General features: G+C 49.9%; 1 protein-coding gene across 1 annotated transcript; it reads right to left on the reverse strand.

Moving 5' to 3' along the window:
• Window positions 1-1,708: 1,708 nt before the first annotated feature.
• On the reverse strand, window positions 1,709-18,394 carry PSMB9 (proteasome 20S subunit beta 9). The gene is made up of 6 exons (XM_082214299.1): window positions 18,246-18,394; window positions 13,086-13,153; window positions 12,535-12,666; window positions 9,192-9,321; window positions 8,974-9,115; window positions 1,709-2,068 (listed from the first exon to the last, which is right to left on the reverse strand). The coding sequence occupies exons 1-6, from the start codon at window positions 18,279-18,281 to the stop codon at window positions 1,941-1,943; spliced, it is 636 nt and encodes a 211-aa protein (XP_082070425.1). The 5' UTR covers window positions 18,282-18,394; the 3' UTR covers window positions 1,709-1,940.
• Window positions 18,395-18,500: the final 106 nt, after the last annotated feature.

Below are 18,500 nucleotides of genomic sequence, written 5' to 3' on the forward strand. Positions count from 1 at the left end.
AGTATTGTGTTACAACTCCCAGTCTTAAGTCTGGCTGCCACCTTGTTCCCACTTACTTTAAGGTGCACACACTTTAAGGCTGCCTCTTTCTCTACAGACCCCCTCCCCCCCGGGTGTCAAGGCAATTCTGCTGCCTGAGCCCTTCTCTCCCAGCCCCATCATGGAGATCTACCAGAGGAAAAGGATTAGTTGTCCCGACTGAGCTCCACGAGGAGCCGGGCATTTGGCATCGCTGGTCCCCTGCCCTTCCAGCAGATGTTCAGCAGAGGCCTCTTCACCTTGGCCTTCTGGACATCCCTTGAAGACTGTTTTGGATGCCCATTCAGTTTAATTTATTTGAGATTAGTCACTTGTGATTATTTTGTATTCGCATCTCTCGTCGTATGCCACCTGAATATTCTATTTGAATAGGCAGCAAGTACAGTTGTACCTACGAGGTCAAACACCTTGCGAGACAAATGTTTTGGCTCTCAAACGCCACAAACCCAGAAGTGAGTGTTCTGGCTTGCAGATGTTCTTTGGAACCCGAAAGTCCATCGCAGATTCCGATTGGTTGCAGGAGGTTCCTGAACGTTTTGGAAGTCAAACGGACTTCCAGAATGGATTCCGTTCGACTTCTGAGGTACGACTGTACTGTTATAAATAAAAATCTAGAAAGAATAAGCCAGTCGCTGCACAATACTACCTTGCCTTTGTTGTTCTTGCCTTTCCATCATCTGCATGGACTCCAAATATGTACATTGGTGCCTCGCAAGACGAAAAGAATCCGTTCTGTGATTCTCTTCGTCTAGCGGTTTTTTCATCTTGCGAAGCAAGCCCATTGAAGGATTAGCGCTATTAGCGGCGTTTAGCAGCTTATCTGCTGATCGGATCAACTGATAAGCGGCTTAGCGGCTTAGAAAAGGGGGGGGGAACCAGCAGGAACTCGCAAGCCCATAGGAAATTCATTTTGTGAAGCACCTCCAAAACGGAAAACTCTTTCGTCTAGCGAGTTTTCCGTCTTGCGAAGCATTCGTCTTGTGGGGCACCACTGTACAGGGCAAGAAAATGAGTAAAAAGTCGTTGATATCCCAAGTGTGTTGTGCGTTCGTGTTTTGGCTCTTCTGCAACATGTAAATTGAATAGACAAATAAAAATAAAATTGACTTGCTTAAACTGGTCCCTTGAATGATTTCTCGGAAATCACCTGATTTCCTTTTCAGTTGGGAAGAAAGCAGCCGGCAGGGGGCAGCAGAGGATTGCAAGAAACAGGAAAGCGAGAAAATACAAATAGGGACTGTGGAGAAAAGGGTGAGGATGTTTTGTGGCAGAGAGAAACCATGAGGGCACCCTGAAAACACACACACACACACACACACACACACACACGCAGAGATCCATTTGCACAAGAAGAAAGACAAAGGACAAAGACAAAGGACTGACTTTCTCAGCAAAAGGGCTCTCCATTTATCAATTTCTGTACAGGCATCAGTCAAATGAAGGGCCTGACATGCCACTGATATGTCAGTGCTGTGGAAAAGGATTCCTGGCACCTCAAAAGCAGTGGAGACACACCAACTTCGCTTCTTTCCCCCCTTTATGAGCCCAGTTAAGATGTTGACAAAGCAGATTCCCCCACAGAAGTGTGCGCAGGCATGACTGTGAACATGCATGTGTGCATGCGCACAGCGCTGGACAGCCTCTGTCCCATGGACCACACGGGGCACAGTTTTTCTCTAGCAAAGTTTATTACTGTCAGCGGAGGGGGGGTGCACATTGAAACTGATAAGGCAGGAGACAGGGAGGCCAACACTAGGGGGAGCCAGAGCCAAAGGCAGGCTGCTGTAAGTAAGAAGGAAGGGAGGTGGGGGCGCACTAAGGCTGGTGGGGCAGTGCCCCCTTGTCCAAATGGGCTGGCCTCCACTAACAGGAATAAAAACAAAGAGGGGAGGGGAGAAAATTCATTCGTCGTAGAACTTGGGAATTTCGTCTCCCACGACAACTTCCTCCTTGACACCCTCTTTGGTGATGGTGGCGAGGTAAATGACTCCCCCGCTCGATCCGTCCCGGCACATGGCGAGGGCAATGGCTGAAAGCAGAGGGAAGAGAAAGGAAAAGGGGCGTTGAAATTCAGCTGATGCTGTAGAAAAAGCTTTGAGGACGGGGATGATATAATAAAGTTGTTGTTGTTGTTGTTGTTGTTGTTGTTGTTAGGGCCTATCAGCACTATACATTTAAAACAGTACAGTGGTGCCCCGCAAGACGAATGCCTTGCAAGACGGAAAACTCGCTAGACGAAAGAGTTTTCCGTTTTGGAGGTGCTTCGCAAAACGAATTTCCTATGGGCTTGCTTTGCAAGACGACAATGTCTTGTGAGTTCCTGCTGGTTTTTTTCCCTCCCCCCCCCTTTTCTAAGCCGCTAAGCCGCTTATCGGCTGATCTGATCAGCAGATAAGCCGCTAATAGCGCTAATAGCACTAATCCGTCAATGGGCTTGCTTCGCAAGACGAAAAAACCGCTAGACGAAGAGAATCACAGAACGGATTCTTTTCGTCTTGCGAGGCACCACTGTATCAAAGCACTTTAAACCGTTGAGCCTTCTCCCAAAGAATTATGGGAACTGTAGATTGTTAAGGGTGCTGAGTGCTGTTAGGAGACACCTAGTGCCCTTGCAGAGCTACAATTCCCAAAGTTCCCTTGGGAAGAACAGGGATTGATTGTTAAACCACTCTGGGAAGTGTAGATTTGTGGAGGGAATAAGGGGTCTGGGAACTGTAGTTTGGCAAGGATGCTGAGAGTTGTTAGCTCTCAGTATCCTTACCAAACTACAGTTCCCAGAATTCTTTGGGGGAAGCCATGATATTCTAAAGTGGCATCATAGCACTTTAAATGCCCAGTGCAGACGGGGCCCTGTTGCTTTATGGAGCCACTCGCATAGCTATAGAAACCACAACCCATTTCTAGGAAATACAGTGGTACCTCAGGTTAAGAACTTAATTCGTTCTGGAGGTCCATTCTTAACCTGAAACTGTTCTTAACCTGAGGTACAACTTTAGCTAATGGGGCCTCCCGCTGCCGCCATGTGATTTCTGTTCTCATCCTGAGGCAAAGTTCTTAACCAGAGGTACTATTTCTGGGTTAGTGGAGTCTGTAACCTGAAGTGTCTGTAACCCGAGGTACCACTGTACTGCTATTTTCTCCAATGGTTAATGTCAGGGAACTGACATCGGAGGAAAGGGAAGTGGTAAGGCTCCCAGAGACTGGGAGAGAGTCAACAGCCAAAGCAGGGACCAGCAGGGGGAGCGCCGGGTCTCTGGAGGAGGATCTCAGTAATGCTGAGAGAGACGCAGCAGCCCAGGCAGGAAGCAGCAGGGGAGAGAAAGGGGTGAGAGACACTTCGAGCGAAAATAGCGGGGAAGTGTCAGAAGCAGCGGCAGGGAGACCCATGCTGCGCCGGAAGCTGCCACGTCGTGAGTCCAGGAGACGCGTTTCCGTTAAGGAACTTCTTTGCTGGAAGCGCTTCCGCAGACAGCCACTGTCAGACTCTACTAGTGACTAGAGCAGACATGTCTGAGGAGCTCGGTCACACACAGAGGTTTGTGGGGCCGCACAAACTCTGAAGGGGCACCATTTTAAGCACAAGCAGCTAACCATCCCCTGACAGCAGTCTGACAGTCTCTGTACGCTGCCTGTGCAGGAGAAAGCATCATGAGCAACCCAGTCGGAACCGGAGACGCAGGGGTTGGAGCTGGTCCAAGCTTGGAAGAAAGGTATCAAGCTCTGGAGGTCCAACTTGCGCTGCAGACGGCGAGGCTCGAGGAGAGAAGGGCTCAGGATGCTGACAAAAAGGGGAGGACCACTCAGTTCCCCAGAAAGGTACCAGGATTGGTGCAGAAGTTTGGGGGGGACCCCAAGGATTACCATGCCTTTAGGACTGAGATGCAATATGCTCTGAATGTGCAGTTTGATGAGTTCCCTGATGAGGAATCGCGAGTTGCGTTCGTAATTGGGCATCTTGAGAAGGGGGCGCGGGACTGGGTTCGACCCCTGATGGCAACGCACAACGATATCCTAAAGGACACTATGAAATTCTTTCGGGCAATGGATATCATGTTTTCCAGCGATATTGAGGAAGGGGTGGTACGCAGACAGCTAATGGCTTGCAAGCAGGGAAGCAGATCTGTCCGTGAGTACTGGACTGAATTTACCATGCTGATTCACAGATTGGGGTGGGATTTATCGGCGGCACCCATTCAGATGCTATTTGAAGAAGGTCTTTCTTCAGCTGTGAAAGACGAGCTGGCCAGGAGCCCCAGGGCGGGGTCTATGGATCAGCTGACCAAATCTGCGCTGACCATTGGAGCGCGCCAGGAGGCAAGAGCCTTGGAGAGGCGGGAAGGGAGAGGGGAACGTTGGAAGGAGTTACGCATTCCAGACATTCCTGAGCCAGCTTTCCCGCCGGCAGAGCCGATGGAAATCGGAACAGCCCGCGCGCGCGCAGTTTCAAAGCCCAGTGAGGGGGCGAAGAAGGAGGGAAAGGGAGCCCGGAAATGCTATCTCTGCCAACAGCCAGGCCACTTTGCCAGAGTCTGCCCCCAGAGGAAGGAATGGCAAGGGATGGTGGGAGCTGTTGAGGGGGAAGAGCAGGGAGAAACGGAGCAGGTAAAAGCCAACGCCTGGTTGCCAGCAGGGCACTGCAGCCGGGCCAAAGAGCAGTGAAAGTGCCCCTTCCCCAAGTGCCAGTGCCAGAAGCTCCTCGACCTGCTCTAGTGATTGAAGTGTCGCTAGAGCTGCAAAATGGACACCCCCTAAAAATAAAGGCGCTGTTGGACTCAGGCAGCTCCTGCAATTTCATGAGCAAGGAGTTTGCTGCTGAACACCAGATACAGACTATCCCTTTAAGCAACCCCCTGCAGGTGACCACGATTGATGGCAGGGAACTGTTGGGAGGAGGCGTCAGCTTGCAGACCGTCCCAATGATAATGAGGGTGGCAAGGCACACAGAACTGATAGCGTTTAATGTGGCCACCTTGGGAGGCGCTCCCATTATTTTGGGAATGAGCTGGCTAGCCCTACATGATCCGCTGGTGGGCTGGCATCAAAGAGTGGTTTCCTTCGGTTCCGCACACTGCTTAGAACACTGCAGGGCGGAAAAGGGGTCAGCAGGGGCCCAAGCCACCCTAGCAGGGACGGAAGTGATGGAGAAGGGGAAGGTGCCACCACAGTATGCTGATCTCAGCGACGTGTTCAGCGAGAAGGAAGCGGACCAACTACCCCCGCATAGGCCCTTTGATTGCCAGATCAATTTACTCCCTGGAGCACAGCTTCCTGTAGGCAAGTTGTATGCCATGTCAGACAGGGAGATGCAGGAGTTGCGAGCGTTCATTGACAAGAACCTGAAGAGAGGCTTCATCAGAGAGTCCAAGGCAGCGGGGGGTAGCCCAGTGTTTTTTGTGGATAAAAAAAACACGGACAAGCCGAGGCTGGTATGTGACTTTCGGGCCCTAAATGCAGTGACAGAGCCGGCGGCTTTTCCTATGCCCAGGATTGATGATATTTTGACCAGGGTGCGAAAAGGAAAGATTTTTACAAAGCTGGACCTAAGGGGGGCGTACAACCTGATACGTATAAGGAAAGGGGATGAATGGAAGACCACCATGTTCACCCCTTTGGGGGCATTTGAATACCTCGTTATGCCTTTTGGATTACAAACAGGCTCCGCGTGTTTTCAAGCCTTTATGAACCATGTACTGGGGCCTTTGCTCTACAAGAATTGCGTGGCCTTCTTAGATGACGTGTTGGTGTATTCGGAGAATGAGGAGCAACATGTGAGAGACGTCAGAGAAGTGTTGAGCAGGCTGCAAGCCAACAGACTGTGGGTGAAACTGGAAAAGTGTCAGTTTCATACCAAGGAGGTGGAATTCCTGGGGTACCGCTTGTCAGACAAGGGGTTGGCCATGGACCCCGGCAAGGTTCAAGCGGTGCTGGAATGGAAAACACCCAAGACCAAGAAGGATGTGCAGAGGTTCCTAGGGTTTGGAAACTTTTATCGTAAGTTCATCCGAAACTTCGCCCACCTGACGGCGCCCATCACGGACTGTCTCAGCAGCAAAAAGAAGTTTGTTTGGACGGGGGAGGCGGAGCGAGCGTTTGAGGAACTGAAAAGGGCCTTCGCCTCTGACGAACAACTTCTACATGTGGATTTACAAAAAAAGCTGAGGGTCGAAACAGACGCTTCAGACAGAGCCATAGGGGCGGTGCTTCTTCTGCAGCCGGGGAAGGAGGGGTCAGAGTGGCGACCGTGTGCCTTCTTTTCGCGAAAGCTGAACAAATCTGAGAGAAACTACACGGTGTACGACCGGGAACTTCTTGCGATTTATGAGGCCTTCCGGAGATGGAGGCATCTACTAATTGGTGCACAACAGAAGGTGCAAGTGTGCACGGACCATAAGAATCTAGAGTATTGGAGAACTGCGCGAGTGCTCAACCAAAGGCAGTTGAGATGGGCCCAGGAGTTCTCCAAATTTAACTTTGAGATTTGTTACGTACCAGGCCCGGAGAACGTTAGGGCGGACGCTCTCTCACGTAAACCTGAATATTTGGAGGGAGAGGGTGCACCCGAAGAGACCCATGTTATTCCCGAGGACCGCTGGGTGTGTGGGGCGGCTTTGGTGGGGCAAAGGGAACTGGTAGAGGGAACGGTGCAGGATGAATACGCCCAGGACAAACTCAGGGGTCTCAGGAGGGAGGGAGACAAACCCGGGGGTTTTGAGGAGAGAAACGGGGCGTTGTACTACAAGGGAGCGTTATACATACCTGAAGGGGAATTGAGGGAAAAGGTACTCAAGCAACTGCACGATAGCCCCACAGCAGGGCATTTTGGGCAACACAAAACCATGTGGCTGGTTACCAGGGAATTCTGGTGGCCCAAGGTCAGGGAAGATGTGCGTGAATATGTGAGAGGGTGTGACCGATGTCAACGAGCCAAGGGGGAGAGGCGGGCACCGGCAGGTTTATTAGAACCACTACCCACGCCGGAAAGACCATGGGAGGCAGTGGCAATAGATTTCATGACTGATCTGCCCAGGTCCAAAGGGAAGACAGCCATTATGGTTGTGGTAGACCTGTTAACCAAGATGGCCCACTTTATAGCCTGCTCACATGCGGTCACAGCAGAAGAAACCGCTAAATTGTTTGTGGAAAATGTGTTTAGGTTGCATGGTGCCCCCTTGAGGGTGGTTTCGGACCGAGGGAAACAATTTACTTCCAGGTTCTGGAGGAAGCTCATGAGCTTATTGCATGTAGAGGTGAATTTTTCCACTGCCCGTCATCCAGAAACCAATGGGCAGGCGGAAAGAGCTAATGGTGTCCTCCAGCAATATTTGAGGTGTTATGTGAATGACAGAGAGAATGACTGGGTAGAGAAGCTGGCGTTGGCAGAGTTTGCCTATAACAATGCAGAGAACGTGTCCACGGGGATGAGCCCTTTTTTGGCCAATCACGGGTGTCATCCCCGAGCCTTCCCAGGGGGGGAGGGGGAGAACTGGAGCGTTCCTGCCGCAGAACAGTTCGTTGAAGAAATGGAAGCGATCCATCGCCAGCTCCAACTTAATTTAAACAGGGCGAAGGAGGAATATAAGAGGCAGGCAGACAAAACCAGAAGGGAAGGGGAAAGCATTAGGGTGGGGGACCAGGTGTGGCTGTCCACCCAAGGGTTACCATTTAAAGGAGGTTGTAAGAAGTTAAGACCTAAAAGACTGGGCCCATTTGAAGTCACGCAACAGGTCAACCCAGTGGCTTTCAGACTCCGGTTACCGAACCACATGAAGTTGCACCCAGTGTTCCACAGATCATTGCTGTCACCGTATATAGGGGACAGAGAGGGGAGGGTCAATAGGGGACCAGCTATGGAAGAAAAAGAACACAGCTACCATGTAGCGGAGATTCTCGATTCCAGGTGGAGGGGAGAGCAAGTAGAGTATTTGGTAATGTGGGAAGGGGAGCCGGAGTCGGAAAACACCTGGGTCAGGGCAGAGGAGGTAGATGACGAGGTTTTGATTGAAACTTTTCATCAGAGATTCCCTAGAAAACCCCAGCCAGTGGCGAGGTTCCGGAGGGAATACTTCGCCACCACCGACGACGAAGAAGAGTTGGAGGGGTTCGCTGATTCCGAGGTGGAAGAGGATTCAGCGAGTCGGAACGAAGACCGATGGAGGGAATTGTTCGAGACGTCGGAAGATGAAGAGGATTCTTTTAGGGGTTTCAGCTCCTCACCGCCCAGAGGAGAAAGTAGGGGCAGGGGAGAGGGGGGCCCTGGAGGGGAGGTGGATGTCAGGGAACTGACATCGGAGGAAAGGGAAGTGGTAAGGCTCCCAGAGACTGGGAGAGAGTCAACAGCCAAAGCAGGGACCAGCAGGGGGAGCGCCGGGTCTCTGGAGGAGGATCTCAGTAATGCTGAGAGAGACGCAGCAGCCCAGGCAGGAAGCAGCAGGGGAGAGAAAGGGGTGAGAGACACTTCGAGCGAAAATAGCGGGGAAGTGTCAGAAGCAGCGGCAGGGAGACCCATGCTGCGCCGGAAGCTGCCACGTCGTGAGTCCAGGAGACGCGTTTCCGTTAAGGAACTTCTTTGCTGGAAGCGCTTCCGCAGACAGCCACTGTCAGACTCTACTAGTGACTAGAGCAGACATGTCTGAGGAGCTCGGTCACACACAGAGGTTTGTGGGGTCGCACAAACTCTGAAGGGGCACCATTTTAAGCACAAGCAGCTAACCATCCCCTGACAGTTAACAACAATTAACAGTGGTTAACAATGGTTCTCCAAACTGCATCTTTCTGAGCTACTTTTCTCCAATTTTTAGTCAAAACCTGCACCTTCTGTAAAGATGGGACTAGACTTTCTAGGAGTCCAGCTTTGTTTCCACCTCTCCACACCCCCCCCAAAAAAATGTCCCTGTCACGCCGCCACCCTGAAATGGACACAGCTTAGACGGCTACCGTTCATTGTGAACTGGCGGCATTCCTCCCGGCTCATTCCTGGCTTGTAGGCAGAGTCCACGTAGCCATAAATGTAGGTGCTCCCGGATCCGCCAATCGCAAAAGGCTGTCGGGTCAGCATCCCACCCAGTGTCCCGTACACCTGGAAGGTAGCAGAGAATGAGTGGAGCAAGTGGGACGCCAGAAACCATCCCTGGCCCATCGTTCTCTCTGCTTACCTGCCCGCCTTTCTTGGCGTCCCATCCTGCCACCATGAGGTGAGCCGAAAACTCCTCCTTGTACTTGTAGCTGATGTTTTTCACCAAGGTGGCTGCGGCCAAGACCAGGGGAGGACCCTCCACGTTCAAGCTGCCAGGGAGACGAACAAAAGATTAGGTAGGTAGGTAGGTAGGTAGGTAGGTAGGTAGGTAGGTAGAGATAGATAGATAGATAGATAGATAGATAGATAGAGTGGTGCCTCGCAAGATGAAATTAATTCGTTCCGCGAGTCTTTTCGTCTTGCGATGTTTTTCGTCTTGTGAAGCACGGTCCGTCGCAACTGCGCCTCTTCAAGCGGCTTTAAGAAAAAAGCGAACAAACTCGCAATACGTTTTCGTCTTGCGACGCAAGCCCGTAGGGAAATTCGTCTAGCGAAGCAACGCAAAAACCGAAAAACCCTTTCGTCTAGCGAGTTTTTCGTCTTGCGAGGCATTCGTCTTGCGGGGCACCACTGTAGATGATAGATAATTTATTACGGTCGGAGACCAGCTTATAAAACACACTTGGGGGTACATTCCCAGAAAGAAAACAAACATTTAAAACAATGTACAACAATAAATTTAAAATTTATGCGATGAGCATGTAGACATTTAAAACTTTAAGATAAGCTACCGCAGAGAGATGACCCAGAGTCACCCATGGGACCGAGTTTGGGGATTTTCTTAACGAACTAGTTTGGGTTGGGGGATGGTCTGCGCTTACAGATCTGTACACAGACTCTGTCGACTATCCAGGTCGTCTTATGATCTTTGCCTAACAGGAAGAGGTCGTATTTTTTTTGCTTTTCTGGGAGGTCAGCGAGCCTCACCAGCAGGGGATCAATGGTCTCACTACGTGCCTCTTCGGAAAAGGGACATCTAAAGAACAAGTCCTCTGGGCTTCCTATATCCCCCAGTGAACAGGCGCAAAGTCTCTGAGCATATGGGACTTTTAAAAAGGCTCCTTCCAGGACCAGTGAGGGCAGAGCCGAGCTTCTGGCGAGTGTGAAAGCCCTTCTTGCATTAGGTAAAAATGAGGGGAATTGGGTCCTGCAACAAAACCACAGCAGTGCAGTGCATTCCTGTTCAGGGTTCTAGCCAGCCAGCCAGCCATGCCCTTTTTCAAGATACTCCATCACATTCCCTCTCCCGCCTGGTTTTCCATGGACACACCTAGCATTCTGTGTCTTCTGAGCATGCTCAAACCTCACTGGCCTGGTTTTTTGGGGGGTGTCTTCCCCCACCCTTCACATTTTCTCCCCTTAAAGCAGCCTTTCTCGACCTGTGGGTCCCCAAATGTTGTTGGACTACAACTCCCATCACCCCTAGCTAGCAAGGCCAGAGCTCTGGGATGATGGGAGTTGTAGTCCAACAACATCTGGGGACCCACAGGTTGAGAATCACTGCTTAAAAGCTGATTTTTTCGTATTTTGGGGGTTCCCTCCACCTCCGTAAACCTGCTGATTCTCTCGCGTGAGAATAAGAGCATTGATCTTGCTATTTCTATATAGGATATGCTCCCTTCACTTTAAAATACACACTGAACGTGAAGAGGTCTGTACAAGCCCCTTTCACGTGTACAGTGCTATCTTGGAAGTTGAACGGAATCCGTTCCGGAAGTCAAAATAAAAAAATTCCTTCCAGTAGCACCTTAAAGGCCAACTAAGTTAGTTCTTGGTATGAGCTTTCGTGTGCATGCACACTTCTTCAGATACTTCCAGATACTTTTGACTTCCAAAACATTGGAAAACAAAGGTGTGGCTTCTGATTGGCTGCAGGATATCTCGTAATAGCAATAACCTTAACGGCTGAGTCTGGAGTCTCCTTTTCTGGGAAATCAGGTGATAACAGAGAAGAGACCTCTTCCTGCTTTGGCCACTAGAGGGCCAACAAACTGTCTTGTTTCTTCCAGAAACCAGGCTGAGTTCACCTAACATCTGAATCAATTGCCAGGTGGCTTAAAGATGGGATCTGCCATCTTGAGGCTTGCAGCTGGCAGTAGGCTAGACCTCAGGGACAAGACCCAGCCCCCACCCCACTCATTACCATCCAGAAAGCAGCAGAAAATGGTGAAAATGGCAAAATTTGGGGGGGGGGAGCAAATCATTGAGGCTGGTCACCACAGCATCCTCCCTTTATTCTTATTTTTTAAAACATATTTATAGCCACATGAGTCCAGATGCTCATTTTCTTTATACAGTGGTACCTCAGGTTAAGTACTTAGTTCGTTCCAGAGGTCCGTTCTTAACCTGAAACTGTTCTTAACCTGAAGCAACACTTTAGCTAATGGGGCCTCCCGCTGCCACTGCCGCGCGATTTCTGTTCTCATCCTGAAGCAAAGTTCTTAACCCGAGGTACTATTTCTGAGTTAGCGGAGTCTGTAACCTGAAGCGTACGTAACCTGAAGCATATGTAACCTGAGGTACCACTGTATTTTTTCCCTTAAAAATATATATTACTCTCTTTTTTTTTTTACAACAAAATTATGCTTGTGTCCAAGTAAAGGTGCTGAGCACAAGGAAAACAGAAGGAAACTCCATTTTATTCCTGTACAGTCATACCTCGGGTTGAAGTTGCTTCAGGTTGAGCGCTTTCAGGTTGTGCTCCGCGGCGACCCGGAAGTAACGGAACACGTTACTTCCGGATTTCACCGCTCGCGCATGCGCAGACGCTCAAAATGACGTCACGCGCATGTGTGGAAGCGGCGAATCGTGACGCATGCGCATGCGCACACGTGGGTTGCATTTACTTCAGGATGTGAACGGGGCTCTGGAATGGATCCTATTCATATCCAGAGGTACCACTGTAGTAGTTATGGTGCTGCACTTTAAAATGAGAAACTGTACATGCTCAGAGTATTTATTTCTTTAAAAAAAATAGGAGTAGCCAATTTTCTTTGCCGTTTAGGTTGGAGAAACGTTCTGGCTGGGGAGACCAGATCTTTATTAGACCCCCGTCTCTGACAGCCAACTGTGACAGGCGGGCTGGGTGGACAACGCTCCTGTCAATCATATGATTGACAAGTGGGTAGTCCCACCCACCTGTCATGGAATCAGAGTTACATGAGGATCATCGAGTCCAACCCAACCCAGGAATCTTTTGCTCAGCGTGGACCTCGAACCCACAGCCCTGAGATTAAGAGTCCCATGCTCTGCCAAAACTGCTGTTAAAATGGAACGTCCCCTCTCTTGTTTTTGCAGTGGTTTCCCTGAAATTCACCCGAGCTAAGGTGACGCTTGGCCACTGTGTAAGGTCCTCTGGAGATGGCACCTGTGGCTGGCAGCCTGCCCCCTCCCTCACCTGAGAAGCTGACACTAGTGCTCACCTGTGCAGCTCTAGCTGGTAGTTCACCATGTCAGCAATGGCCTGGGCATCCGCTGCCGAGCCAGAGAGGGCACAATAAATTCGGCTGTGCAGCCGCTCCAGTTTGTTGAAGACGCAGTTCACCACGGACTGCCTGGGAGGAGATGTCAAAGGCACAGTGTGAAAGGAGAGAGAGACATTACAGTGGCAAAAGTCAACATTCCCACAACTCTAGAAAATCCCACAAATATTTCAACAGAGGAAATCAGAGGTGGGCATTTTGGCTCTCATGCACAGCTTGGCACACTTCACGTGGCTCCAACTTTGGACGCCAGCCATTTAAGTGGACAAGCAGCTAGTCCTGTGGAAGGTGGATTTCCATCACGCATTCAAGGAGGCCTCGTTTGGACAAAGAGATACGCATCTCGGAGGAAGGAAGCTCCCTCCCAGAAAAGTAGCCTCGGAAATGTTACACTGCCCTGCGATTCCCCACCATCGGGTGGAGAGCCCAGACATTAGACAGTTGTGCACAAACACATAAACACTCCCCTTTCTCAAATGTACAGCACTTACCCTGCAGATACTCGGGAGTCAGAGCCAATCACCACCCCTCCATCAAACTCCACGGCCATGATGGTTGTCTGCAGAAGGGGAAAGAAGGGGGAGTTTTTTTGTTTTTTGTTTAAAATATTTAATCATTTTTTAATACAAACAGCAACCGCAAAAGACACATAAAACAAAAACCGTTGTAACGCTAATAACACAATTTGACAATTCAGATTTGAATACTGATATACCGTCCGTATAGTTAAAGCTGTGGTTTTCCCAATAGTGATGTATGGAAGTGAGAGCTGGGCCATAAAGAAGGCTGATCGCCAAAGAATGGATGCTTTTGAATTCTGGTGCTGGAGGAGACTCTTGAGAGTCCCATGGACTGCAAGAAGATCAAACCTCTCCATTCTGAAGGAAATCAGCCCTGAATGCTCACTGGAAGGCCAGATCCTGAAGCTGAGGCTCCAATACTTTGGCCACCTCATGAGAAGAGAAGACTCCCTGGAAAAGACCCTGATGTTGGGAAAGATGGAGGGCACAAGGAGAAGGGGACAGCAGAGGACAAGATGGCTGGACAGTGTTCTCGAAGCTACCAGCATGAGTTTGACCAAATTGCGGGAGGCAGTGGAAGACAGGAGTGCCTGGCGTGCTCTGGTCCATGGGGTCACGAAGAGTCGGACATGACTAAACGACTAAACAACAACACCTTTTAAACAATATTTCCCCACCTCTCCTCCCCTACTTCCCACCACTGTCTGCCTTCTCACTTAAATATTCCCTCCAGATTTCTTCATATTTATCCATTCTTCATTTGCGACATGCAATTCATTCGTCTGTAGCTAGTCTGTCCATATTATCAATCCATGTGCTCAATGAAATCTTTTTGCAGCTCTTCCAGTTCATCAAAGCAAGTTTTTTTGTTTCTAATATGGCATGGTACATCCATTTTTGTGTGACCCCTTCTAATCTCCCACGTTTCCGGAATATAATTTAGAATTAAATTCAATTCCCCTAAATAACAAGGGGGAGTCTTGACTTTTTCAGGGGTTACTTGTGCCCCTTGGAACCAGTAGGGCAGCAGGCCAGGAGCCGAACAGAAGGTGGCGCCAGAACCAACTAAGTCGGTTGCTTGTCCCTCCTCCCCATTGAGTTTGACAAGGGCAATACTGAGACTAGCAGGTAGGTAGGTGGAGGCTGGTGGGGCGGTGCCCCATTTGCCCCAGGGAAGCAGACTCCATGGAGATCTTTTGCAAAGGAGAAGAAATGGAGGGTAGGGTTTTCATCGGTGCTTGGAGGCCCTGGTCCTCTGGCACTGATAGTTTTACACTTGTACAGTGGTGCCTCGCAAGACGAAATTAATCCGTTCCTTGAGTCTCTTCGTCTAGCGGTTTTTTCGTCTTGCGAAGCAACCCTATTAGCGGCTTAGCGGCTTAGCGCTATTAGTGGTTTAGCGGCTATTAAGGGCTTAGCGGATTAGCGGCTAAAAGGCTATTAGCGGCTTAGCGGCTTAGAAAAAGGGGGGGAAAGCGGGAAAAAATTGGAACACTCGCAAGACGTTTTCGTCTTGCAGAGCAAGCCCATAGGGAAATTCGTCTTGCGAAGCAGCTCAAAAACGGAAAACCCTTTCGTCTAGCGGGTTTTCCGTCTTGCGAGGCATTCGTCTTGCGGGGCAACACTGTACAATCAGTGAGACAGCTGGATTCTAAATGGAGCAGGGTTATTATTATTATTATTAGGCTACTGTAGAGAAGAGAGGATAAAATACTGCTGGTTCTTGTTTCCAACATTTGCTTCAAACATACCTTTAAAGAAGATTGGAAAATGTTTATTGGAAAATGGGAAATAACTGTGTACAGCTGAAAACGCTGGCAGCGTTAAAAGAAATTCAACAGTGTAAGTAAGTTTCGGTGGATGCAGTAATGGAATACTGAATGGTATAGTTTTTGTAAAAGATGCAGGGGTTTATGATGCGTAAAATGAACCATGAAAAGAGAAGAAGGGAAATAATAAATATTTTAAGGATGTAAAATGAGTATTTAAAACGGTAAAACAGAACATTTAATAAAAATTATAATAATAAGAAGAATAAATTGGTTGGCTTTAAATCTAAAGGGGAAGCCGGGCTTTGCAATCTTGCAGCAGTGAAGATGCGATTCAAAAGACATACCATATTTTTCGCTCTATAGGACGCACCCGACCATAGGACGCACCTTGTTTTAGAGGGGGAGAACAGGAAAAAATATTCTCCCCCTCTCTGCGCAGCACCCCTTCAGGGAAGCGGCAGGACAAACGGAGCCCCTTCCATTTCTCCTCCCGCTTGGCTGAAGGGGCGCTGCGCAGATCTCCCTCTCGGCTGAAGCCAGGAGAGTCTTGCTCTCTCGGCTTCAGCAAAAGGAACCTGAAGCCCGCGGAGCGCTGCGGGAACTTGCGCTGCGCTCCGAAGGCTTCAGGCGGCTATCCCTGAAGCCGGGAGAGTGAGAGGGGTCGGTGCGCACTGACCCCTCTCGCTCTCCAGGCTTCAGCAAAGGCAACGTGAAGCCTCCGGAGCATGGAGGGAGCGCTCCCTCTGCGCTTCGGAGGCTTCACGTTGCTATTGCTGAAGCCAAGGAGCCTGCATTCGCGCCATAGGATGCACACACATTTCCCCTTCATTTTTAGAGGGGGAAAAGTGTGTCCTATAGAGCGAAAAATACGGTAGCTATGTGCTACCATGGATCATTTATTTTCTTCTCTTTCGGGCCTATTAACAGATCCATTTTGCAGGGATATAAATATTACTATTATTATTATTTGACATCCAGCAGGGCAAATGAGATGGAACCAACGCGGAAGAAACTTTTTATTTGAATACCACTATGCCCCTCGCACCTCATTTTTTCTAGCATTCATTAATGATGCTGATGGGGGGGGCGTCCCCCTTCTCCTCCCCCCACCCAGGCAGCATCAGGTGGCTGAAATGCCCTTACGTTTCCCACAATGCACCTGGCAGAACATCACTCTGCGGCATTCTGGGAAACTGAAAAGGGGGCTAGATGCAGCCGCCCAGGGCTGCTGAAGAGTGCAACCACGCATCTAGGGGAGCCCACCTGAAACCCACTGACAGGGAGGGGCGGCTAGCAGAGGACCCTCAGACCTGGAGCCAGACCTGGGCTGAGGGCAGACCCATAACACTGCCCTCCCCATTAACCAGCGTAAAGGAAACCCTGACCATTAGGTCCAGTGGTGGCCGACTCTGGGGTTGCGGCGCTCATCTCGCTCTATAGGCCGAGGGAGCTGGCGTACAGCTTCTGGGTCATGTGGCCAGCATGACTAAGCCGCTTCTGGCGAACCAGAGCAGCGCACGGAAACACCATTTACCTTCCCGCTGGAGCGGAAACTATTTATCTACTTGCACTTTGATGTGCTTTCGAACTGCTAGGTTGGTAGGAGCAGGGACCGAGCAACGGGAGCTCACCACGTCGCAGGGATTCGAACCACTGACCTTCTGATCGGCAAGTCCTAGGCTCTGTGGTTTAACCCACAGCGCCACCTGCATCCCTATTAAACTGCATACTTCTTGCTTATCTGTCTTACAGGCAGTATTATCCGCCATTGCCTCTGCAAAGGAGCGAAATCCATTGGCTGGCACATCAGCACAGAAGACGGCCAACTTTATTCCCGATTGCATCTGTTTTGTACGAAACTGTTTCGCCGGTTGTATCTGTTGCTACAATATTTCTTATGTAAAAGGCAGATGATATTAACCTCCTGTTAATATCCCATTGAGTTCAATGGGACTTACTGTCAGGTAGACCTCCATGTATAGGGGTACCACCCAAATGCATAGATCTCTGTGCAACAATGTCTGGAGGTGAGGTAGCTATTGGCTGTGTTTAAATTGTGGGGCTGATTCACCAACCAAACCGGAAAAGCTTATGCCAATATAAATATTCATATATTCAAATATTCAAATATTATTCATATAAATATGAATAATGGGGGGGGGTGTCTTCAGTTTGAATTAACTGATACAGATCATAGAATCCGGGGGGAATATTAACTGTTCATTGTACACAGCTCTGGGCTGATTCACTTTGATCTCAGCTGCTTTTCATCCATTTGGGGAATGTGTGTAGTGCAGGCATAGGCAAACTCTGCCCTCCAGATGTTTTGGGACTACAATTCCCACCATCCCTGACCACTGGTCCTGTTAGCTAGGGATCATGGGAGTTGTAGTCCCGAAAACATCTGGAGGGCCGAGTTTGCCTATGCCTGGCCTAGTGGGCAGAGCTTTGGCCCCGGCAAGGTCACACCAATTCTAACCATAGCTGTCAACTTTCAGATTTGAAAATAAGAGATCAGCAGCCTCACCTGTCCCGGGGACAGTCTACAGCAGTGTTCCCCAACCTTGGCCTCCAGCTGTTTTTGGACTACAATTCCCATCATCCTTGACCACTGTTGTTGCTAGCGAGGGATGATGGGAGTTGTAGTCCAAAAACAGCTGGAGGCCCAAGGTTGGGGAACACTGGTCTACAGGATATCTAACAATCTGGGATAGCAGCGGGAAACGGCGCAAGAATAAGGGAATTTCCCGCAAAAAAGGGAAGGTTGACAGCTATGATTCTAACAGATAAGTCATTTAATGTTGGGAAAACTTTTCTCCCTGCCTCAGTTTCTCCTCTGTAAAATGCAAACCGCTGTGCCTATTCCTTCCTCAGAGGTTTTCAGGCAGAGGTTGCAAGGACATCTGTCATGGGTGTTTTAGCTGAGTTCCCTGGGGTCTACAAATTCTACGTTTCTGCGATTCTATTACTATTCTGTAGGGGATATGGGCAAATATGCCAATAGGATTAGAGGGGGAGGAGCCTCACTCCGAAAACAATTTCTGCCTTGCAAGAACCCACCAATTTAGTAAAATAGTATGGGCAAAAAAAATTTAAAAAATTTAAAAAGTGTGGGCGAGATCCGTGACTGTTGGTGGTGCAAAACTGCCCTCCTGCCTCCGTTTTTCCTAACATGAAACGGGTGAATGTACCTTAAGCCCCCTCCCCGATTTCGCTCTCCCCCTACCCATCTATATCCAGCCCCCTATTTGGGCGGAGCGACCCTCCCCCAAAAAAGTGTTCAGGGGCGTTTGGATTCCTGCGAATCCTAGGCAAACCCCACCCCCCACGCGACCTGGACACACGCAGAGATACTCACGCCGATGCTGATCTTCTGCGGCCCGCGGTGGTCCATGGTGGCCCCCGATCCGCAGCGCTGCAGCTTCTTCCGCGGGAACCGACCGAGAACGAAAGTGACAGCGGACGCTGCTGCCTGCAGAGCCGCTCGCGGCCGCCAGAGGGCGCCCCTCCTCGCGTTAAACTTTAACCTGCGAGGCAGTCGCCGTCCGGCTCTGAATGGGGCGCGGTGGGGCGGTGGCCAAGGCCGCTTTTGCTGCCCCTGGATGGGGCGCTG

The sequence above is a fragment of the Podarcis vaucheri genome (genome assembly GCF_965113315.1).
Source record: "Podarcis vaucheri genome assembly, chromosome: 2".
In the NCBI taxonomy this organism is placed as follows: domain Eukaryota; kingdom Metazoa; phylum Chordata; class Lepidosauria; order Squamata; family Lacertidae; genus Podarcis; species Podarcis vaucheri.